The sequence below is a fragment of the Macrobrachium nipponense genome, chromosome 5 (genome assembly GCF_015104395.2).
Source record: "Macrobrachium nipponense isolate FS-2020 chromosome 5, ASM1510439v2, whole genome shotgun sequence".
Lineage (NCBI taxonomy): Eukaryota > Metazoa > Arthropoda > Malacostraca > Decapoda > Palaemonidae > Macrobrachium > Macrobrachium nipponense.
Window position 1 is genome coordinate 143,535,478 of NC_061107.1, and position 24,295 is coordinate 143,559,772.

Sequence of the window (24,295 nt, forward strand, 5' to 3'; positions counted from 1 at the left end):
TTATACCTTAGAAATGAGTGCTATAGGAACATTTCACTGGGCGACACAGGTTACTGCCCAGAAATAGATTTTTTCTTTGTCAAAATCCCTTATTGATACATACTAGACTAAGTAGTACGATCTAGGCAAGAAGGTAATGTAGCTATCTCTTACAGAACCCTCAAGCCGTCAAGGATGCGGCGTTGTCAACCCTCAAGGTCTGGGGCGAAGGATTTGGCAGGAACGTCAAGTCCAAGCAGCCCTACATGCTGTCAGAGGAGCTGGCCTCGCTCATCTATCCCAACGCGAAGAGGTCGGCAGCGGTAGCGGCTGACTTGGCGGGCCCCATCATCGCCAGGATCCGGGAGGAGACCCAGGCCCTGCCGGAAGACTCGAAGGGCTTCGGCGAAGAGGTGTTGGGAGACGTAGCGGTCATGAACCTGGACCGCGAGCCCATGGTTGTTGACAACCAGGGCAAAGGTAAGAATGTAGTTGAGGCAGATAGTATACGGGCTAAAGGTCTGTCCTTTAGCTCGTCTCAATCTTCTTCCTCTTCTTTCCAAGGATTCACCGGGAAGCCCAAGACTGTTAGGGACAAGTCAGGCTTGGTGATCCCTAAGATCAAACCCACTAGCACGCTAGCAGCTATTAAGAAGTCCTTGCCAAAGCCAATGGCCAAGTTGAGCCGCGCCAGCACGCCACCGGCTCCCAAACCAGTGACGGACTTGGCAAAAGCTACTCCCCCTCAACAGGGGTCGAGAGCGAAGGGTCCTAAAGTTAGACCCCAGGAACCTAGTTTCGACCCGGCGGCTTTCTCCTCCATGCTGATGGAGCAGATGGGGACCCTGGTACAAACCAAGTTCCAGGAGATGTCGTCTCAGGTGTCCTCTAGTCTCGAGGCATCGGGACAGTCTATGCTGTCCCTGGCCGAAAGGCTAAGGAACCAGGAAACCCTGGTGGCGGGTATCCAGGAAACCCTGGTGACAGGACAGCTCCAGCCCAGGCAGGCACAACAGCCCCTTGCAATGCCGGACTCGTCAAAGCTGCCTCCTTTCAAAAACAACAATCCTTGGAGGTCAGCAGCATACGCCCCCTTCGCGGAGGGTATGCTAACGATAGAAGGATGTGGGACCCGGCCGGTAGAAGATTTTGAATTCTACCCACCGGATCTCCAGTTCCCCTTCCAGGGCTATGCCCGCTTGACTGAGGAGGCACTGGTAAGGGAAGACCAGGTCCCGAAGGAGACTGTTATCTTCTCTAGGGACCAGGCCCAATCCTCCTGGGTCCAGAACCTAACAGATTGGGAGTGTGTCAACACGAAGTTGACACCCCATAAGAGCCCCTTTACTATGTTTGTAGTGAGTGACAACACTCCTACCCCGTGCCTCTCCAAAGTGGCCGAACTAACACTTCAAGCGGCTACAGATGAGAAACCAATGCCACAACTCCAGGAGACAGATTTGCCTTCTCTTCTGCTCCCTGGGGGCATGGAATGTTGGATAGACGCTCCTGCAACTTTTTCAGTGGGTAAACTCAGCCCAGACTGTGCAAGTACACAGTTCAGTGAGCGCCTACCTAGGCTCACAGACGCCTTGGTAAAGGCGGAGCACAAAGCGAGGTGCAGGCTTAGCAGATCCCTTAATTCCGCCACCATGACAGAAATGACTTCCCTGGTGTACGCGGATGAGCCACTGTTTAAAATTCTGACGAAGTCATATCTTCACACCGTACAGTGTGACTTATATGACTTTGCGGTGGCTAGAAGGAACTGCAGGAAGCACGTCTTGGCGGATGCTTCCATCAGGCATGAGCCGAATAGGCTCATCAAATCCTCGATCTGGGGAGCGAACTTGTTCCCGGAGACCATCGTAAACGAGGTTCTCGGGGAAGCGGCCAGAGTGAACCAGAGTTTGAGGATACGCTGGGGGCTCATTTCTAAGAGGAAGTTTGAACCCTCCGGAGCGCATCCTAAGGGCAGGAAGAGGACAAAGAATTTCCAACCCTTCCAAACCGCCCAACCCCAAGCTGTGGTACAGGCGGTCCCAGTGACTCAGCTAAACCAACCCTCCACCTCAAAGGCACAACCTCAACAGCAATTACTGAGCCAACCATCTCAGCAGCCCCAGAGCTCAGCCACCTTTCCCACCTCTCCAGCATTCAACGCTACCTTTGAAACCCAAGGAGGGCTTCAAGGGTGTAACATATATGATAGAGGTAGTCGAGCCAGAGGAGCTTTCTGGCACAGAGCCGGCGGAAGAGCCTCAGCCCGAGGCAAAGGCTTCCGGGAAGCCCTGGGAAGTCGCCCATCGGCTAGCCAGGGAGACTCCCCATGTAGGAGGGAGGCTGTACCTCTTCCGGAATCGTTGGAGGTTCAGCAATTGGGCCCACAGTATTGTGTCAAAAGGCCTGGGATGGAGTTGGAAAGAAAGGCCTCCTCCATCAACCAGCCTTTATCAAAAACCAACAATAGTCTTAATAGAATAAACCCAAGACCTTCTTCAAAAGAAGGCAGTGATGGAAGTCAAACACAGCCTTCCAAAGAAAGACTCAAACAAGCCAAGAATAATCGTAGACTTGTCCCATCTAAACAACTCATGCATGCATTGCGACAAGTTCGGCATGCTAAGCATCTCGCAGGTGCAGACCTTACTTCTCCGTGGGGCCGTCACCAACTCCATAGAGCTTACCGAAGCCTACTATCATATCCCAGTATCAAGGCTTCAGACTAGGAAAACAGGCCTATGCTTTCAAGGTGATGCCATTCGGGCTCAACATAGCACCCAGAATATTTACAAAGATAGCGGAGACAGTGGTGCAAGAATTGAGGACTCAAGGGGTAATGTTAGTAGCCTATCTGGACGATTGACTTATCTGGGCCACAGACATCGAATAATGCCGCAAAGCAACGGACAAAGTGATAATTTTTCTGGAATACCTGGGATTCCAGATAAACAGAAACAAATCCCGGCTGACTCCGGCACCACGCTTTCAGTGGTTGGGAATACAATGGGATCTGGACTCATACCGATTATCAATCCTGCCGGTGAAGCGCAGGGAGATAGCGAAGGCTACAAGACAGTTCCTCAAAGGCAAACAGACGTCTCGGCGGAACCAAGAAAGAATCTTAGATTCACTCGCATTTGCTTTGATAACAGACGTCCTGTTAAAAGCCAAACTGAAGGATATAAACCGGGTTTGGCGGACCAGAGCAAACCTGAGATCCTATCTAAACAGAACTTCCAAAAAGTTCTCAGGCCCTTTATTTATTAGAGAGAACGGCGGAACCATCTCCCTTAAAGCAATCAGACAACAAATTCTTTATTTTATCAAACAAACCAATCCGGAATCAATTCCGCATGTGCATGACATCCAAGCAGTGGCCACCTCAGTTAATTACTTCCATCACATGAACTTTGATGATCTCAAAAAATATACGGGCTGGAAATCACCGACAGTATTTAAATGCCACTACCTAAAGTCTTTAGAGGCCCTTAAATATCCGACAGTGGCAGCAGGGAACGTAGTTTCCCCTGACACAGCCTAGCATTAGTGAAATAACTAGTCTTCATAGCCTATATCTCTCTTTAGTTCTTTCTCTCCTACCTGCCTCGCTAGCATTCTTAACCTTGCCTTGGTTGTTTACCTGGTTGTACGATTGACCTTGGTTTCACCTGGACTGCACTTTTGATCACTCCTGATTGTACATACTGATTTGATTGTATATACGTATATGTAAAATCCTGTATTTGGGTGTTGGATGAATCTGTTCCTACCAGATTGATTGTATAATCTTATGTTTATTTAGGGTAAGGACAGTAGATTTAAGGATATTATTGGAATCTTTGTAGAGTTAAGAACTTTATTAAAACTACTGTAGAATTAATTATAATTCTTTAATTTTCCTTCCAGTAACTTGTTTACACCAGATTTCCAAGCTGGTGGGGCCAATTCTCTGTTAATATTTCAAGGGACGACACAGGTTAGGCCCAGAAAAGGGATTTTGACAAAGGAAAAATCTATTTGTTCCGACACGGCATACAAACCTTCGGTCCTTTTACAATAGGAAGGTACTAGCAGCAGCTGGATAGGTCATAAGCTTTCGAACAAGGGGTTCGGTAGTTAACTGCTTGTCCGACAGGCGCGCGCGTGCGACTGGGAGGTAAACAAACCACTTTTGCTTTCGGCCTGCTGGCGTGTAGACGTGTATCATCGCTCTCTGCCCGCTTCATCGTCGTTGCTTTCGCATGGTTGTGTTTTTCTTTTTCTATTTATCTAGTGAAACTGAATTGTAAGTACAATCATTTCATATTTATTTCCATTGAATTCAATTGTGAATTAAAGGATCTTGGTTTCTCCACGCCCTCCGATTACCCGAGTGCCGGGACTGAAGGGCGTAAGTGCGGGAATTCATTTTCCCAGAAATGATCCTCGTATTGTGTATGCTCGGTGCCGAGGGCGGGAGAGCGCTCGCTCCGAGCTTATATTTTGGTTGAAAATGTGTAGATGAAAATCGTAAGTAAGTGCCTTTTCATTTATTTATTTTTTTTTTTTTTTTACCTGTATGCTCGTTGCCGAGCGAATGCGCTCGGCACGAAAACTTATTCTGTATGGAAGTGGAATCGCAAGTACAGTATTCTTTTTCATTTTCATATATTTATTTTGATTGTAGCAATACTCACTTTGGATCAGTTTCCGCTCTTACCCGGAAATTGATCCTTTCCCCTTTTTATTTGAATGAAGTGAAATCGCAAGTGCAGTTCTTTTTCATTTTCATATTTTATTGAGATTGCATTATTTACTTGGATCAATGTTTCCGCTATTTCCCGGGAATTGATCCTTCCCCTTTTTATTTTGTATGAAGTGAAATCGCAAGCGCAGTATTCTTTTCATTTTTCATATATATATTTTGATTGCATCAATTCATTATGGATCAAGGTTTCCGTTCATAATCGGGAATGGATCCTTTTACCCTTGCGCTCGGTACCGAGGGCGCAAATGCACTCGCTCCGAGCCCTTATTCATTGTGAAGTGAATCGTAATGCAAGATTCTTTTTCATGTTATTCCTTTTATTATTGATTGCATCAATATTTATTTTGGTTCAAGTTCCTCTCAGTCAGGGAATTGATCCTTATGATGCCCTTCAATTCGGTGCCCGAGGGCGACGATTGCTCTCTCCCTCTCTGCTCTCTCCTTTCTCTTCTCTTCTCTCTCTCCCTTTCCTCTCCCCCCCCCCCCTCCCCCCCCCCCCCCCCCCCCCCCCCCCCCCCCCCCCCCCCCCCCCCCCCCCCCCACCCCCCCCCCCCCCCCCCCCCCCCCCCCCCCCACCCCCCCCCCCCCCCCCCCCCCACCCCCCCCCCCCCCCCCCCCCCCCGCTAAGCTCCCACAGATGGCCCTTCCCCTTCGGGGGGGAGGTTATCTGAGTTCTCCTCCTCGCCCGATCCATCGAGCGCGGGGGAGGGCGCTCGGAGCCCGATGTACAATTGTATTCGGGGTCTTCCGCTCGTTCGGAGTGGGGCTCACCCCCCCGCGCGAGGGGACTTCCCCCCCACTAATCACTACTACTGTTATTTCCGCAGGTGCTATTGCCACGAGGGTGGACCTTGGTGAGGTATGGGCGTCCGTCGATTTGCAGGGCGTGCCTAGTGTCCAGGGGCGGCGGTTCTATGTCTGGGCCGGCTGCGGTCACCCATGGAGTGGTGACCACGACAACGATATCGACTCCAGGTGACGACGTCCCTCCTCACCTGGTGTACTCGCCTCACGTGGTAACAGTCTTGCCTACAGCCGCTGTGAAGTGCCGTTCGCCGTACCGAGAGGGGGGCGTGCCGCCGCCGCTCGTGGTTGCCGCGCTGCCGCGACCACACTTCCGCTGCCCTAGAGCTCGCCCCTGGACCTGCCGCCGGTACCAGGATGTTGCTGGCTGCTGCTTTCACCTCCTGTGTTTCCCGGGGCGTGCTGCCTGCGTACCTGCCGATTCTGTACTGACTGTCCATGCAGTTGCTGCGCTGGCTGTCCCTGCCGTTGCTGCGCTGGCTGTCCCTGCCGATGCTGTGCTGGCTGTGCCTGCTGTTCCTGAGATGCCCATACCTGCTGACGTCGTCCCTGTTCGTGGTGGTACTACCCCAGACTTTGGTCTGTCTGTACAGGTGCGTCCGGGTCCTGTGGCTTTGGCTACAGCAGCCCCGGCTCCGCCCTGGATGGCAGATCTTACGTCTGTCCTGAGGAAGCTGACGAAGAAGAGGAGGAAGATGTCGTCGTCGTCGCCTTCATTTCTTCATCGCCGTCGGCTGCCACCTCTTCCCCTTCGACTTCTAAGGCTTCACAGCCGAGGAAGAAGAAGGTTGCCTCCTCCCTCCTAAGAAGTCTCCCTCGGGAGCTTCTCGGGACCCGTCTCACCTCGGTGGGACGGGAGGGTTCCTTCCGCTGGTCCTCCTGCTCCTTATTCGGGAGCGGGGCCCGCTCTTCTTCCGCAAGGAAGAAGACTACGGGGACCAGATGGTACCGGCTAACACCGGTACTTCCTCGCCTGGTGTCAGTGGTTCTGCCACTGCATCAGGGTCCGTCTCGGCCTCTGCGTCGTTCGCGGGAGGTACCGAGTGTACGGTCGCCTACCAGCGACCCCGTGCAGCCAGGAAACCAGACCTCTGAGCCACTCAGCGTCAGGTTCACGGCACGGAGCGGAAGACTGGTGACAGCCGCTCACGCGACTCTCACCAGACCAGCTCTCGCTCTCGCGGCGACCAGCTGGCTACCCGGGCTGACGTGACGGTCCACGACCGGCCACGGGCTGAGGCTGGGAAGAGGTCCCCACCCCCCCGTTCGCCGGTGCCAGCCACGGCTGGAACCAGCGACGTGACGTGCCGTGAGGACAAGCACCGGTCTCACTGTGACAGTGGAGCCTGCAGTTTTCGCCTGACCGTCGCTCTCACAGAGAGCGATCGGGTACGGCAACCAGCACCAGCTCTTCTGACACTCGAGATCGGGGCCGCTGTGCTCAGTCCAGCCGTTCTCCACAGCGAGACGGTTCGACCAGGCCTGCAGCTCGATCGCCAGCGCCGGTTGACGATGCCTGCAGCCCTCCAAGCCTGCTGGTTCTGCCAGCGAGCGAGGAGGAGCGTCAGGTCTGCCTCTCCCGTACCTTCACCGTCCTCGGTTAACAACCGGGAGGAGCGAGGTATTGAGGAGTGATCGTGAGGGGTGCGCCCCTCATGATCCCACCACGACGCCCTACGTGCCAGGCACGGTTCTTGGACCGGCCAGGACGTATGCGCAAGTGGCTGGAGGAGACCGAGAGGGCTGTCGCTGTTCCCCCTTCTTAGGAGGAAGGTTCTCGGAATATGCTCTTGTTCGAAGGGCTTAACGGTCCTGCTCTGCAAGATGCTGTGACTTCCGAGATCCAGAGGAACTTTGCCGAGGTTTATGGCGCTGATTCGTCAGCACAACGACCTCGGGGAAGGATCGCCGCTCCCACCAGCAGAGCCACTCTCGGCTCGAGTCGTTTTTAGGGCCAGAGAGGGAACCCAAATCGACAGCGGGTCTGCCGCGATCGGAGCTTGCGACTGTGTTGAACCAGGTAGTCTCTCGTCTCCGGACAAGAAGGCTCTCTCAGTTCTGGCCGGTCGAACAAGCTACTTCCACCCCCTCTACTGCGACAGGCGTTTCTACGTGTCTTCGGACACCGTATTTGAATACCCCACCCCTTCGGTCCTCCTGAGAGGGTTTCGACCTCGACGAGGACTGGAATGAGTCGGAGGACGGTATCGGCTCTCTCCTGTCAGGTGTCGATCAGCCCCACCCAGACGACGTTCACAGTTGGCGGCAGACCCTTACCTACAGTATGAGTTCGTAACCCTCCTCAGGAAAACGTTTTCTCCTGACGATACGTTTTCCCAGGCTCTGAGAGGCCATCGGCTGCTCCTTTTCTTCTCCAATTGCTAGTTCCGCTGGGAAGGCGAGCCAGTATCCAATTCCTCCCCCATTGCCCTCTCTCCTTACGCTACGAGGGAAAGGGGGGGATAGGGATCCTACAGAGATTTCTCTGTAAGATCCCACGTTAGGGACTGCGCTACCGGGGGGGACCTTCGAGTCCTACCTGACGTAAGCCCCGGTCGTTGAGGAGGAATCCTGCCCCTTTCTCGATTTCTACGGGAATCGAGGAGGAGACCAGCCGATATCGTTTGACGAATTCGGGGGGTGGGGGGGGTTTCGTTCAGAGAGTGCTTAGAATTCTACGGGAATTTCTAGCCACCCATCAGAGTGTTTTCGCAGTTTTTTACGATCTCCAAACACTTAAGCGAGACCACGGTCCAAAGTGAGCGAGAATCCCCGATAATTGTTACAACGATAATCGGAACCTCGCTTATGCTCGAATTGCCTGTAATTTCTAGCATTTGAAAGAAGACTGCTGCTGAAAAGAAGAGTATCTCACAGTAGGCGATAACCTATGGAATAGAGAAGAACGGAGGGAACTTCCAGTTTGGCTTGAACTATCGTCTTCGGTATTCTGTTCACCATTGAAGCTTTCCTTTGGGAAAGACTTCTCCTTCACTCTCTTGACTAGAGAACGCAGTTGAATTGTCCGGGGGGTAGGCACATACCGTAGTTGTATCTTAATTGAACTGCAACTCGGGGTTGCCTGCAACCTCCCAGCAGTTATCAGTTTCGATTTTAGATACTTGGTATTGTCACGACAACACCAAATCAGCTTTTGTATTTACCGAAATCCGTTTCGTTTAAATATAATTGCTCGAGCGTATTCTTTATGCTCGATGGTTCTAGCCGAACGCATTCCTTCGTGGATGGGATTAACTGGCAACTCAGGATGACGAGTCACCGAGAGCTACTGCGTATTGAACTGCCTGATAGCAGCTCAGTATCAGCTAGGTCTCCGAGATGCACGGTCTGTTACGTCTCTCTCTTCCCAGGTTTGATTGACTACCGAACCGTATCTCTACCCAACAATCATGGACTTAGGTCTCTGATTAACGGGGATTCTCGCAATAATGAAGGACCATCTACTGCTGTGACGCTCGATTTCATCGCCTTCGACATTGCGAGAATTTTCAATAGAGATATCTCTTGGACTCTTTAATCTTTCTGTTTACCGCACGGTAACAGAAGTCTGTACTAGTCTCCCGCTGCATCGCACCGCGATAATGCGAATGATTTTTCCAGACATCTGAGTTTGTCTTCAAAATATCTCGTATTCGTAGGTGTGCAATTATTCATTGTTCGCCGAATAACAGAATGTATCAGAAGACATCGCCTACTCTCCGACCTGACAGCTCTACTTCCAAATGTTCAGCCCATGAGAAGCAGTTCTTCAGGCAGTATTTCCCTGTGTCTTCATTACTGAAAAGTGCTCCGCTTTTATTGCAACTACGATCCTCACTGGACAGCAATGAATAGCGGTTAGCGTTCTCAGTCTTTGTAGCACAGGTTCAGAATCTTGAGAATCCTTCTCTCGGTTCAGCTGTGAAGACGTAGGTTGCATTTTCTGTACACCTTCGTCTTCAACGACACATAGTGTTGTTTCTCCTTAGCTGAGAATCAACTATACTATGAGATATCTTGCCATCAGGGACTTCGGTCTCTAGAAGGCAATTGACTTTCGCCTGTTGGGCACATGCCTTAAGAGAATCATCACCTCGCCTTCTGGCATCGGTGACGAACAAATTATTTGTTTAGTCTCTTGGCATAACCCTTTTAAGGCGAAGGTCACGTGACTTGCTCGGGTGCTTGGACAACTTGCCTCCTACCGACGCAGTCAGTCGGCAGCTGTCATAGCGCCCAAGTCAGTTACGAACTTCGCTGTGGACTTAGTTCGGTTGTTCCATAACAATCTTTTCTTCGTCCTAACGGCTTGTCACAGTACCCATACCATCGACACCCACCATTGAGTGTCGGTGTCCTATCCACTACCGAGAAGAAGAACTTCACTGCATGGGGATAGGAGAATGTGAGACGACTTCGCTGCAGACGGATAGACCAGTATGGGTACAGGACATCACCGAAGTCGAGAAGAGGGATAGGTCATACGACCATTCCCTTCTTTTCCTCTGAGGTAATTGCATGACTTTTCCTGCGAAGTCAAGCATCCAGGGGATGGGGATTCGTGACGCTCGATTTCGTACCGACTTCGTAGCGAAGACTCAGAACCCTTCGGTTCCTGACGATCGGTTAGAGTCCTTCACAATCCCCTCCCTAATGGACTTCACCGCCTTCGATGTGAAGGAGATGCTGCTTTGTCCGGTCGCGCTTTCTGAAGAAACTCGACATCCCAGGCTGAGTGTTGAAGACTTCGTCAGCACCAAGATGACCTAGAAGTACACTCCCTCGAGTTACACAAGAACTTCTCCGTGGCGCAGGTACTGAAGGCAGGGGTCTGGTACAACCAGACCACTGGCACAACCAGACCACTGGCACCTCCTTCTACCTTTTGGATATTGCCCACAGGTCCTTGGATCGTTTTCCTTGGGACCCGTGGTGGCTGCTCAACACGTTGTGTAGCTAACCCAGACCTAGCAGGCTGAACAGCATCGAGTCCTGGTGTGACTGTAAGAATAGATAAGTGAATGAGAGAGTGACTGGCTTCTCTTCCTATCTTTTTCTCCCACCCCCTCTACCTGTGGGTAGAAGGGATACGGTCATCACCTTGCTGGATAAGGACGAGATGCAGGTGAGCTACTCGACAGAGCCCCAGCCTATCCCTTCACTAGGGATGGAGCGAATATCCACCACTTACCTCCTACAAGGGGGGGGGAGGGGGGAAGTGGATGCCAACAAGAGACAAACCATACTTTATGTTGCCTCTTGCAAATAGGAACTTGTTCTTGTTTGCTGATACGAAGAGATACGCTTGCCTCTCTCTTAGTACTTGGTCCAGAGGTCTGACCATTGATCCTGCGGTGCACACCCCGATCAATCGGACAGAGACTTGGATCCCTCCCTCGCTCTTACAACCAGGGAGGCATTCCAAGGTTGGGCGAACACCAGTCTGTTCACAAAAGACTCAGATTCCTCCCACCAAGAAGTGAGTCTTCTTATTGTAAAAGGACCGAAGGTTTGTATGCCGTGTCGGAACAAATGACAATTTGTCCAAAATTGCATTTTTCCTAACTATACAAACCTGAGGTCCTTTTACAATAGGAAGGTACTAGCGGCAGCTGGATAGGTCGTAAGCTTTCGAACAAGGGGTTCAGTAGTTAACTGCTTGTCCGACAGGCGCGCGCGACTGGGAGGTAAACAAATCACTTTTGCTTTTGGCCCAAGCAAAAACTGCAGAGTGAGGGGTGGCATGAGGTGGGACTATGTGTAAAAGGACCTCAGGTTTGTATAGTTAGGAAAAATGCAATTTTGGACAAATTGTCATTTCTGGGCAGTGACCTGTGTCGCCCAGTGAAACCCACCCCTCTATCTTCCTCACCCTATCTGGCCCGAGCTTGGGTGCTATTCACAGGAATGTCGGGCAAGACGCTAGTAGTAGCAGTAGCTGGCGGTAGATGGCCTGGAACGGCTCCTCTGTGGAACGGGGGATATTGAGAAAGGAAGAGACTAATTGGCAGGGGACCTCTGATAGTGGTTTCACATGCCCCAGTTTCCATACCGACACCCTTAATTAAGGGTGAGCGAGCCAGGAAACTCTGGCATAACCTTATAGTTTTTTCTCTTGTATATTTAGCAATATTTATACTTTAGAAATGAGTGCTATAGGAACGTTTCACTGGGCGACACAGGTCACTGCCCAGAAATAGATTTTTTCCTTTTTCAAAATCCCTTATTAATGTAAACACAGCAAAATGTCTCCAATGTTTAACACAAATTAAATAAATCTTTAATACAAATCGTAAACTTAATAAGCTCATTCTGGGCCCCACTCCAGGTTGATAGGTAGGCCCAGAATGAGCTTAACAAGTTTACGATTCTCTCTCATGGATAGACAATGTTATTAAATCAAGATTGAATGTACAAATAGTTGAGGATGAAGAAGAAGAGGAAGAGGAAGAAGAAGAAGAAAAAGAAGAAGAGGAAAACGGAAGAGAAGTAAACAAAAATGAAATGACAGAAAAAAATAAGGAAAACAAAGAACAAGATAAAAGTATGGATGCAGAGATACTCATTGATACTACATATGAGGCAATAAAGCAGCATACCTACGAAGAAATAAATTACGATACGACAACAGAAAAGCAAATCCCGAAGAGGCTCTACCCAGATCTATACAATGACGGGAAAGAGGAAAAAATAGACAAGAAAGACAAAATCTGCAACCTTTTGAAAAGAGGGAATTGCAGATTTGGAGAAAGATGTTACTACAAACATCCTAAGATATGTCAAAACTATGAAATATATGGTAAATGTGCATACTTAGATGGATATGGGGATGATTGCAGAGATCTGCATCCAAAAATATGTAAAAACCTAAAAGAAGGAAAAGGATGTAAGTTCGACAAAAAATGCAAATATATGCACCCTGTAGCCATGAATCATAATCAAATAAATAACCAACCAAGTAATAAAATCCAAAATAAGAAAGAAACAAATAAAGAGAGAAATCAAGAATATCAGGTAAAAGAGAAAAGCAAACCACCAATGAGATATGCAGAGGTGTCAGCAAAAAATTTCAAAGCATCAGCTCCGAAATTCTACTCAAGAGATAATAACTGTATTTATTATGCAAGAGGATATTGCAGAAACGGAGGAGAAAATTGCAGATTCAGACACAAAATGAATAATTATGATGAAGGAAGATCAAATATTATGGAAAAGTTGGATTTTTTAATGTCAGAATTTCTGGAAATGAAAAAAAGAACAACATACCAGAACAGGAAAGAGACATGGGAAAATCCTTATTACTACCAGTATTAAATGAAGGAGAAAAACACGCAAACCATCATAGTGATGAATGCGCAGGGTTAGTTACGAGTAACTCAAAAAGAAAAATAGAGTACTTAGAAGAACTAAAAACCCAAAATGAAAAGAAAATAGATATAATGAATTACAAGTGAAACCAAGGCTATTCCCAAGAGACTGGGAATGATGATCAAATAAAAGGGTTCCAAACTTATAGATCAGATAGAAAAAATAGGATTCAAGGGGGAACCGCAATATATGGAAAGACAAAAAACAAGGAAAAATATATGAGAAATATAGTAACTCAGAATGTGAACTAATAGCGGTAGAATTTGAATCTGAAAAATTGATGAACATAGTAATATATAGACCTCCTAATACTAAAGAGTTTGACTTAATAATTGAAAAATTGGATGATATATGTAGAAATCACAAGGACTGGACTATCTCCTATCTGGTGACTTCAAACTTTCCTTTCGTAGAATGGAAAGAACGAATAGGAGATTGTGGTTGTACTTATACATATAAAAAAGAGAGTAATAGTAGTGCAGAAGATAAGAGGCAATTTGAAAAGCTATTAGATATGCTACTAGAATACACATCAACAAATAAATCACCTGCCAACAAGAAAGGAAAATACTTAGACCTAGATTTGTGAACGAGATGAATTATGTTAAAGAAATAATAGTTTATAATGCGAATATTTCAGACCATAATGTCATAGAACTTAACAGTTCATTTCCAAAAGCAGAAGTGAAAATAGAGATAAGCAAGAAATGAAAAAGTGGGAAGGATATGGAAAATACAACTTCTACAGTAAAAATATAAAATGGTCAGAAATTAATGAAGAATTAAACAAAGATTGGGATAACAAAATTTTCGTAAGTGATGACATAAGGGTAAATACGGAGATATTATATAAAATATTGGAGAAAATAGTGGAAAAATATATACCGAAGAAGAAAAGTAAACATCATTCATGCATACCAAGAGACAGAAGGATCTTGTTCCAGAAAATCAGAAAGTGGAAAAAAGGTCTTGCAAAAGAAAAAAATGCATGGAAAGTTATAGAACTAAAAAGTAGATAGAAAAATGCAGAACAAAAGATTATACAATCAAAAGAAAATGAAAAACGGGACTTGGAAGAAAAAACCCTATTAAATATCAAGCAAAACCCCAAGCTATTATACTCATATGCGAAGAAGATGAATAAAAGAAGAATAGAAATAGGCCCTCTGAGAATTGAAGGGAGATTAACGAATGAAAAAAAGGAAATTTGCAACATACTGGCAGAACGATATAAGAGAGAATTCACCCCTAGAATAGTGATGAAGATAATGATATAGAAGTAAGGATGAAAATAGTTGAATAATTAGCTGACATAGATATTAATGAAGCTAGATATGTGGCAGGCTATTAATGAAATTAAAAATGGAGCTGCTGCAGGGCCTGATGGAATTCCTGCTATTTTGTTAAAGAAAGTAATCATCTATCGCAAAGCCACTTGCAATATTATTAAGACAAAGGTGTAGATACAGGCAAGATTTATGATGAACACAAATTAGCATATATTACCCTACTTTCAAAAGTGGATCAAGACTAGAGGCAAGTAATTATAGGCCTGTGAGTCTAACATCACATATTATGAAAGTGTATGAAAGGGTAATGAAGAAAAATATTATGAAACAATTTAATAAAAAATAATTTGTTTAATAAAGGACAACATGGTTTCGTACCCGGAAAAAGTACACAAACCCAACTGTTAGTTCCAACCCGCCTTTTTTTGGGAGAACATATTCAAAAATATGAAAAGCGGAAATGAAAAACAGATGTGCGGTTTATTTAGACTTTGCAAAAGCTTTTGATAAAGTAGACCATTATAATTTTTAGCGAAGAAGAAAATTAGAAAACACAATATCGTGGATAAAGTAGGAAGATGGTTAAAAGAATTTTTACACAACAGAAAACAGATAGTTATTGCAAACGACGAGAAATCGGATGAAGTCAATTTGGGTATATCCGGTGGTGCCGCAAGGTACGGGTTAGCTGCAATACTGTTTGTTATTATGATTGAAGACATAGACAATAATGTGAAGGATTCGGTAGTGAGTAGTTTCGCAGATGACACAAGAATAAGTAGAAATTACTTGTGATGAAGATAGGAACGCTCTACAAAGAGACCTTAACAAAGTATATGATTGGGCAGAGGTAAATAGGATGGTATTTAACTCTGATAAATTTGAATCAATAAAGTTATGGAGACAGAGAAAGAAAGCTATATGCATATAAGGGACCTAATAATGAGACCATCACAAATAAGGAAGCAGTTAAAGACCTTGGTGTGATGATGAATAGGAACATGTTATGCAATGATCAAATAGCAACTCTGTTGGCAAAATGTGAAAGCAAAAATGGGAATGTTGTTACGGCACTTCAAAACAAAGAAAAAAGCTGAACACATGATTATGCTTTATAAAACATATGTTCGTATCCACTTGAATATTGCAATATGATATGGTACCCACACTATCAAAAGGATATTGCACAAATAGAGAGTGTACAAAGGTCCTTTACAGCTAGAATAGAAGAAGTTAAGGACCTAGACTACTGGGAAAGACTACAATTCTTAAAATTATATAGTCTAGAAAGGAGAGAGAACGATACATGATAATTCAGGCATGGAAACAGATAGAAGGAATAGCAGAAAATATCATGGAACTAAAAATATCAGAAAGAGCAAGCAGAGGTAGATTAATAGTGCCCAAAACTATACCAGGAAAAAAATAAGGAAAGCACACAGGGACATTAATCCACTACGCACCAGCATCGATAATGCAGCTGTCCTATTCAATGCGTTGCCAGCTCATCTGAGGAATATATCAGGAGTGAGCGTAGATGTGTTTAAGAATAAGCTCGACAAATATCTAAACTGCATCCCAGACCATCCAAGATTGGAAGACTGCAAAATATACCGGAAGATGTACTAGCAACTCTCTGGTAGACATTAGAGGTGCCTCACACTGAGGGACCTGGGGCAACCCGAACAAGATGTAAGGTCTGTAAGGTAAGGTAAGGTCTCTCTCTCTCTCTCTCTCTCTCTCTCTCTTAATGGTAATGTAACATGTATTTGAAATTATATTAATTACTGTACTGCAGTGTTTTTGGATGATAAAGCATACTGCACTGTGCTATCTGAAATATTTGCAAATTATTTTAATTTTATTTTCCAGTCATTATAGCATGGTAAATAAGAAAAAAATAAATGACAAAAGAAAAAATAAATTACTAACATTATGTTTATTTATAAAAAAAAATACATGAAAATGTACATGCATAAAAAATAAATCTTTCTCTTTTCTCAGTGAAAGAGAGAGAGAGAGAGAGAGAGAGAGAGAGAGAGACAGACACGAGAGAGAGAGAGAGAGAGAGAGCTAAGAAAGGAAGATTAAACAAAAATACATATGCATATTAGAAACATTTATTACATTAGTGACAGTAATAATTTTTACTAATACTTCAATACTCTGAGAGAAAACGTCTATGCTTATGCATGCGGGGGGTAACTTGATTAGTTGTCAAACATCCTGTAGGACAGATTTTATTTAATTTTTATTAAACATTTTATAGATGTGTTGCTGTTTACATCAATATTAATATTTGAAAATATTAAATCATTGTTATAAGCATTTTAGGGGCTTATATGCTTAAGAGTAACAGTTGTAGAACGGTACTGTAATCTGACTGGGTGTGGGGTGCTAGTTTGGGGGTGTATTTTTGCTTTAAATGATATGAAATTGTTTTAGTATAATAATTTAAAGTATATATTTTTTGTCTGAACTATAACTATTAAATTGCACAGTGAACTGTTAAAATAGTCAGTTATAAGCGTTTTGGTTGGGGGTATAGGGTATTTAGCAGTTATAAGCATTTTCAGAGGGCATTTTGAATTTCTGTGGATTTTGCATTTCTGCAGTAGGTTGTGGAACCTATCTATGCAAAAGAGTGGGGGCCACTATATTATGTATATTATCTACTGTAAAGGAGATTTATTCCGACACGGAATACAAACCTTTTGGTCCTTTTACAATAGGAAGGTAACTAGTGGCAGCTGGACGGTCATGAGCTTCGAACAAGGGAGTTCGGTAGTTAACTGCTTGTCCGACAGTGCACGTGCTGCGCGACTGGGAGGTGAAGAACCACTTTTGCTTTCGGCCTTGTGGTGTGAGGACATGCTCGCCATCGCTCTCTGCCTGCTTTATCGTCGTATGCTTTGCTTTTGTTGTGAATTTTTCAACTTGATTTTTTGGATCATCGGACATGGAACTATCCCCGCGCCCCCCTATCAACCGTAGATGTACCGGGGGTGGAGGGCCGCAAGTATGGGGTCTCCCTCTCTTTCCGAAGAGCGATCCTCAGTTGCGCTCGGTGCCGAGGGCAGGAATGCTCTCGGCCCGAGCCTTGTATTTTTTTCGGGTGAAAGTGTGAAAATGAAAATCGTAAGTGCAGAGCTCTTTTTCATTTTTCATTTATTTTCTTGCCCTTTGCGCTCGGTGCCGAGGGCGCGAATGCTCTCGGCCCGAGCCTTTTATTTTTTTGTGAAGTGAAAGTGAAATTGTAAATGCAGTATTCTTTTTCATTTTCATGTATTATTATCATTATGGATCAAGGTTTCCGCTCATACCCGGGAATTGATCCTCATGCCCTTGCGCTTGGTGCCGAGGGCACGAATGCTCTCGGGCCGAGCCGTGTATTTGGTTAGAGGTGCAGTGGGTGTTGTGCCGGGGCAGGAAGAGTGAAGGCCTGCCAAGAAGTCGTCAGAAAGCTCTCCCACGACTCCCTTGGTAACCCATTCTTCGTCTTCTTTCCTGCCCCCCCGCTCAGCCCCCACGTATGGCACCTTCCCCTTCGGGAGGGTTGGTTTCGAGGTCCTTCTCCTTCACCCGATCTGTCGAGCGTAGAGGAGGGCGCTCATTACCCGACGTGCATTTGTATTCGGGGTCTTCCGTTTGTTCGGGGTGGGGCTCATCCCCCCCCGCGCCTCGCCCTTCCTGTGTACCCGACTCTTGCTTCCGCAGGTGCTTCTGCTGTGGGGGATGACCTTGGACAGGTATGGGCGTCATTGGGACTGCAGGGAGTGCCGAGTGTCCAGGGGCGGCTCCATCATCTGGCTGGGTCTGGTGCGGTCACCCTTGGAGTGGTGACCACGATGACTTCCACTTTGTCTACCCCAGGGTATGCCGCCCCTCCTCACCTGGTGTATTCTCCGCACGTGGTGTCTGTGACTCCTTCAGCCGCTGTGCAGGGGCTGATTGTCGCCATACCAAAGAGGGGTGTGCCGCCGCCGCCCGGATTTGCCGTGCTGCCTCACCCGGACAAAGAGCTCGCCCCTGGACCTGCCGCCGGTACCCAGGATGTCGCTGGCTGCTGCCCCGTCTCCTGGACTACCTGCCGTGCCTGCCGTACCTGCCTCCGATGCTGTGCTGGCTGTTCCTGCCACTCCTGCTTTTCCTGCTGTTCCCGTACCTGCTGACGTCATCCCTGCCCACGGTATTGCTGCCCCAGACGTTGGTCTGTCCGGACAGGTGCATCCGGGCCCTGTTGCTTCGGCAACAACAGCCTCGGCTCCGCCCTGGATGGCTGACCTCACGTCTGTCCTGAGGAAGCTGATGAAGAAGAAGAGGAAGAGGAGGAAGTTGTCGTCGTCTTCTTCATCGTCTTCTTCGTCGTCTGCAGCCGCCCCTTCCCCTTCGACTTCCAAGGCTACCCAGCCGAGGAAGAAGAAGGCTGCCTCCTTCCCTCCTAAGAAGGCTCCTTCGGGAACTTCTCAGGGCCCGTCCCACTCCGGTGGGTTGGGGGGTCCTTCCGCTGGTCCTCTTGCTCCTTCGGGAGTATGGCCCGTCTCTCCTTCCGCAAGGAAGAAGAAGATGGGGACCTGAGGAGTACCGGCTAACACCGGTACTTCCTCGCCTGGTGCTAGAGGTTCTGCCGCTACACCAAGTTCCGTCTTGGCCTCTCGTTCATGAGAGGTACCGAGTGTACAGTCACCCACGGGTGGCCGTGCAGCCAAGAACCAGACGCCAGAGCTCGCTTGGCGCCAGGTTCACGGCACGAAGCGGAAGGCTGGTGAGAGCCGCTCAGGCGACTCTCGCCAGGCCAGCTGTCGCTCTCATAGCGATCAGCCGGTCACCCGGGTTGACGTGACGGTCCCAGACCGGCCACGGGCTAAGGCTGGCAAGGGGTCCTCCCGATCGCTGGCGCCAGTGGTTCGACGCGCCGTGAGGACACGCACCGGTCTCACCGCGATAGTGGTTTCTGCAGGTCGCCTGACCGCTGCTCCCACAGGGACCGGACGGGTAGGGCAACCAGCAGCAGTTCCTCTGACGCACGAGATCGGGGCCGCTCTTCTCGGTCCAGCCGTTCTCCCCAGGGGAACGGCGCGACTAGGCCTGCAGCTCGATCCCCACTGCGGGTTGAAGATCGCCTGCAGCCCCCCAAGCATACTGGTTTTGCCATTGAGTGAGGGGGGAGCGTCAGGTCTTCCTCTCCCGTGCCTTCAACTTCCTCGAAGTTACACTGGGAAGGGCGAGACACCGAGGAGTGATCGTGAGGGGCGCGCCCCGCACGATCCCGTCATGACGCCGTACGTACCAGCACGGTCTTAGGATCGACCAGGTCGTACATGCAAGTGACAGGAGGAGACCGAGAGGGGTTCTGTCGCCTGTTCACCCCCTCCTGAAGGTCGAGGATCTCGGGAGTTGCTCTGTTCGAGGGGCTTGACGGTCCTACTCAGCAAGATGCAGTCACTCCGGGGATCCAGAGGAACTTTGCCGAGGTTATTGTGCTGATTCGTCAGCACGACCTCGGGAAGGGATCGCTGCTCCCACCATCCGATCCCACATCACGGTTCGAGTCGTTTTGGGGTCCGAAGAAGGAACCCAAACCGACGGTGGGTCTGCCGCGATCGGAGCTGCCGACTCTGTTGGACCAGGTGGAGTCTCTCGTCTTCGGACAGGAGGGCTCGCTGAGGTCTGGCAGATCGAACAGGCTACTTCCTCCTCCTTTACTGCGACAGCGGCGATTCTACGTGCCATCGGAGGATCCAATGCCGCCCAAACAGGTGAACCTAGAGTTAGCCAGGCTAACTCCGGGTGTGTCTCTGCAGCAGCTCCTGTCAGAGAACCTCTGGTTCTCGCAGTAAGAGGCACTAGGCCTTGAATCCACCGCTATGGCGGCTTTCCAGGCCGTCTCCTGGTTAGACCTGTGGCGTGAGGCGGCACTTGGAGCGCTCCCCCTTTCGGTCCTCTTGAGAGGTTTCAGCCTCGACGAGGACTGGGATGCGTCGGAGGACGGTATTGGCTCTCTCCTGTCAGGTGTCGATCAGCCCCACCCAGACGACGTTCACGGTGGCAGCAGACCCTTACCTACAGTACGAGTTTGTAACCCTCCTCGGGAAAACGTTTTCTCCTGACAATACGTTTTCCCAGACTCTGAGAGGCCATCGCCGCAAGGTGATGGCTGCTCCTACTCTCTTCTCCAACTGCTAGTTCCGCTGGGAAGGCGAGCGAGTATCCAATTCCTCCCCCATTCCCTCTCTCCTTACAGCTATGATGGAAAGGGGAGGGATCCTGCAGAGAGTTCGCTGTAGGATCCCACGTTGGGGACTGCGTTACTGGGGGGGGGGACCTTTGGGTCCTACCTGACGTAAGCCCCCATCGTTGAGGAAGGATCCTGCCCCATCCTCGATTTCTACGGGAATCAGGAGGACCACCAACCGATGATCGTTTGACGAATTCGTTGGGGGTTTCGCCGAGTGCTTAGAATTCTGCGGAATTTCTAGCACTTTCAGAGTGTTCAAGTTTTTTACGATCTCCAAACACTTAGGCGAAACCATGGTCCAGAGTGGGCTAGACAAGAATCCCCGATAATTGTTACTACGATAATCGGGAACCTCGCCGAATGCTCGAATTCCTGGAATTTCTAGCGTTTGGAAGAAGCACTGCTGCTGAAGGAAGAATATCTCACAGTAGCCGACCAACCCTGGAATAGAGAAGAACGGACGGGAACATCCAGTTTGGCTTTTACTATCGTCTTCGGTATTCTGTTCACCATTGAAGCTTTCCTTCGGGGAAGACTTCTCCTTCACTTTCTTGACTAGAGAACGAAGGGTGTCGATTTCCAATCCTTATTCTCATTCCTCGAAGGGAAAAGAATTTGGGATGGAGGTCGTTGTACAGAAACCTACAAATATAGTACGTATATTACTCTCGCGACATGATTCTGTTAAGCAGTTGAATTGTCCGGGGTGTAGGCGCATACCGTAGTTAATTCTACGGATTGTGACCGAGACGACTAGTATCCTAATTGAACTGTAACTCGGGACTGCCTGCAACCTCCCAGGAGTTACCAGTTTCGATTTTAAGATACTTATGGTATTGTCACGACAACACCACCTCAGCTTTTGTATTTACTGAAATCTGTTTCGTTTAAATATAATTGCTCGAGCGTATTTTTTTTTTTCATACATTCAACTTCCCTGACAGATATATACTTAGCTATAGACTCTGTCGTCTCCGACAGAAATTCAAATTTCGCGGCACTCGCTACAGGTAGGTCAGGTGATCTACCGCCCTGCCCTGGGTGGCAGGACTAGGAACCATTCCTGTTTTCTATCAGATTTTCTCTGTCGCCGGTGGTGTCAACATTGTTGTTACTACCTCCTGACTGGAATTCTTTTTTCATCGCAATTGATCTTCTCGGCCGACTTTTGGTGACGTACTTGGATCGTTGTATTGGCATTCGCTATTGTGGGCTCTTTTTTGGACTTGCTTTTGGATTTTTCTTAAGAATGTCTGACTCGAGTGTTGGTGTGAGAGTTTGTGTGAACGAAGGCTGCAAGGTGAGGATGCCAAAGGCTTCGGTAGATCTTCACACTGTATGCCGACGTTGTAGAGTGGTTGAATGTTCTTTGGCTAACACATGTAAAGAGTGTGAAAGTTTAAGTGCTGAAGAATGGAAGATTCTAACTTCTTACTCGAAGAAGTTAGAAAGAGATAGAGTGAGGAAAGCTGCCTCTAGAAGCATAAGTAGATCTGGGTCTAATGAACCAATATCTAGTTTTGTAGCTTCTTCTCCTCATAATATAGTAATAAATGATTCTCCCTCTGTATCAGCCCGTTCACGAATTGCAAACCCGACAGATTCAGCTTCAGAAATTGCAGACCTGAAGGCTACCCTTCAAAGAATGCAGGTCAAAATGGCGGCATTGGAAGGTAAGCAGAGTGATTTTGATATATCTAGTGATGTGAGTGTTCCCAGTGTAGTGGAGGGGGCGTCTGATCGGCTTTGCAACGCTCCCAGGCCTAGACCTCTTCCGAGCTCCCTGGCCCAGAGGAGAAGGAATGTCAAAAGCCTTACGGAGGTTGTGGAGGTTCCCCACCGGTCAGGCGTCCCTTCGGCAGGCTCTGTATCGCCTCAGACTGCCAGGGATCGCTATAGAAAAAGCGCCCTGCGAGAGTGCTTCTTGTCTTCAGAATCTTCCTCACCGAGGCGCGGGTGGAAAGACACGAATCTTTCTCGCCCCTTGAAGAGGAGCTGGAAAGCACCTGCTTTTAATTCGAGCCCCGAGCGCTTCTCAGAAGAAGAAGCTCCTTCGGTTATCAAGAGAGCTAAGAGAGCTGTTCCGACTCCCTTTGCTGTAAGGGAGCCTCAGGTGCCTTCCAGATCACCCTCTCCTCCTTATGAAATGGAAAGAGAGGCGTCTACTTAAACGACTGGCTCATAAGAGCCAGATCGGAGAGCCAGTGTTTTGAGGACCTTACAACGACACTAGACCTGATAAAGTCGTTGGGATTACTTGTAAACCTCGAGAAGTCTCAGATGATCCCCAGCCAGAACCTGGTGTACCTGGGGATTCGGATGGATTCTCGGGGTTTTCAAGTTTTTCCTTCTCAGGAGAGACTCACACGAGGTTGCTTAAAAGTCTCCAACTTCTTAGGGAAGGAACGCAGTTCAGCGAGGGAATGGTTGAGCCTTCTGGGGACCCTTTCCTCACTGGAACAGTTCTTTCCTCTAGGAAGACTTCATCTTCGTCCCCTGCAATTCTTCCTAAGAAGGGTCTGGAGCTGGAAGACAGGAAAGCTCACAGACACGTTTCTGATTCCACTAGAAGTGAAAGATCACTTAAAGTGGTGGTTGGCTCCCCTAGAGGAAAACAAAGGTGTGTCCCTGGAAATTCGGAACCCAAACCAAGTGTTGTATTCCGACGCGTCGGAGATGGGATGGGGAGCAACTTTAGGAACGAGAAGTGTCGGGCACCTGGACGGAAGAACAGGTGTCATGGCACATCAACTGCAAAGAACTCTTAGCCATACATCTTGCACTCAAGAGCTTCGAGTTCATAGCCAGAGACGGAGTGGTCCAGGTAAACTCGAACAACACCACCGCTCTGGCATACATACAGAAGCAAGGGGGGACTCACTCGTTCTTCCTCTACGAGTTAACGAGAGACCTTTTAATCTGGACAGAAGAAAGGAATATAACACTCCTAACAAGATTTGTTCAGGGAGAGAGGAACATGAGAGCAGACAGGCTGAGCAGGAGGAACCAGGTCCTTCCCACAGAATGGACCCTCCTCTCAGAGGTGTGTCAAAGTCTATGGTCTCTTTGGGGGAGACCTCAAATAGACCTGTTCGCCACGTTCCTCTCCAAAAGGATAGACATCTTTTGCTCTTTGGTAGAGGACCCCAGAGCATTCGCAGTCGACGCCCTTCTCCTAGATTGGTCGGGCCTAGATGCCTACGCCTTTCCCCCATTCAAGATCCAGGGGGAAGTGCTCAGAAAGTTCGTGGCCTCAAAGGGGACAAGGATGACTCTAATAGCCCCATATTGGCCAGCTCAAGATTGGTTCACAGAGGTAATGGAGTGGACGGTGGACTTCCCCAGATCTCTTCCAAACAGGACAGATCTGGTCAAACAACCCCACTTCGAGAGGTATCATCAAAACCTCCACGCTCTTGCTCTGACTGCCTTTCGACTATCGAAAGACTCGTCAGAGCGAGGGGCTTTTCTTGCAAGGCTGCAAGCGCGATCGCTAGAGCCCGCAGATCTTCTACAATGCGAGTCTATCAGTCAAAGTGGGAGGTCTTTAGAAGATGATGTAGGTCGAAGAAGCTGTCCTCCTCCAATACCTGTGACCGAAATTGCCGATTTCCTTCTGTTCCTGAAGGAGGAATCACACCTTTCTGTTTCCACCATAAAGGGATACAGAAGTATGCTTTCAGCCGTATTCAGGAATAGAGGCCTAGAATTGGCTGACAATAAAGATCTACACGATATGATTCGGTCTTTCGAGACTACGAAATCGAGAAACCCAAGAGTTCCGAGCTGGAATCTGGACGTGGTCCTGAGATTCCTGATTTCGGAAAGGTTCGAACCTCCACATCTTGCGCCTCCTTTCGGGACATT

The 24,295-nt window shown here is 48.0% G+C and overlaps 2 protein-coding genes across 2 annotated transcripts in view; one reads left to right on the forward strand and one right to left on the reverse strand.

Moving 5' to 3' along the window:
• LOC135215695 (nucleolin-like) overlaps positions 1-24,295 on the reverse strand; it is a 109,350-nt gene that overhangs the window by 31,405 nt on the left and 53,650 nt on the right. The gene's annotated exons all lie outside the window — the stretch shown is intronic.
• LOC135215694 (uncharacterized) overlaps positions 25-24,295 on the forward strand; it is a 44,299-nt gene continuing 20,028 nt past the window's right edge. Inside the window, exon 1 of the mRNA XM_064250644.1 lies at positions 25-459. Within this exon, the coding sequence (XP_064106714.1) occupies positions 246-459 (214 nt within the window). The 5' untranslated portion in view covers positions 25-245. The remainder of the gene's footprint in view (positions 460-24,295) is intronic.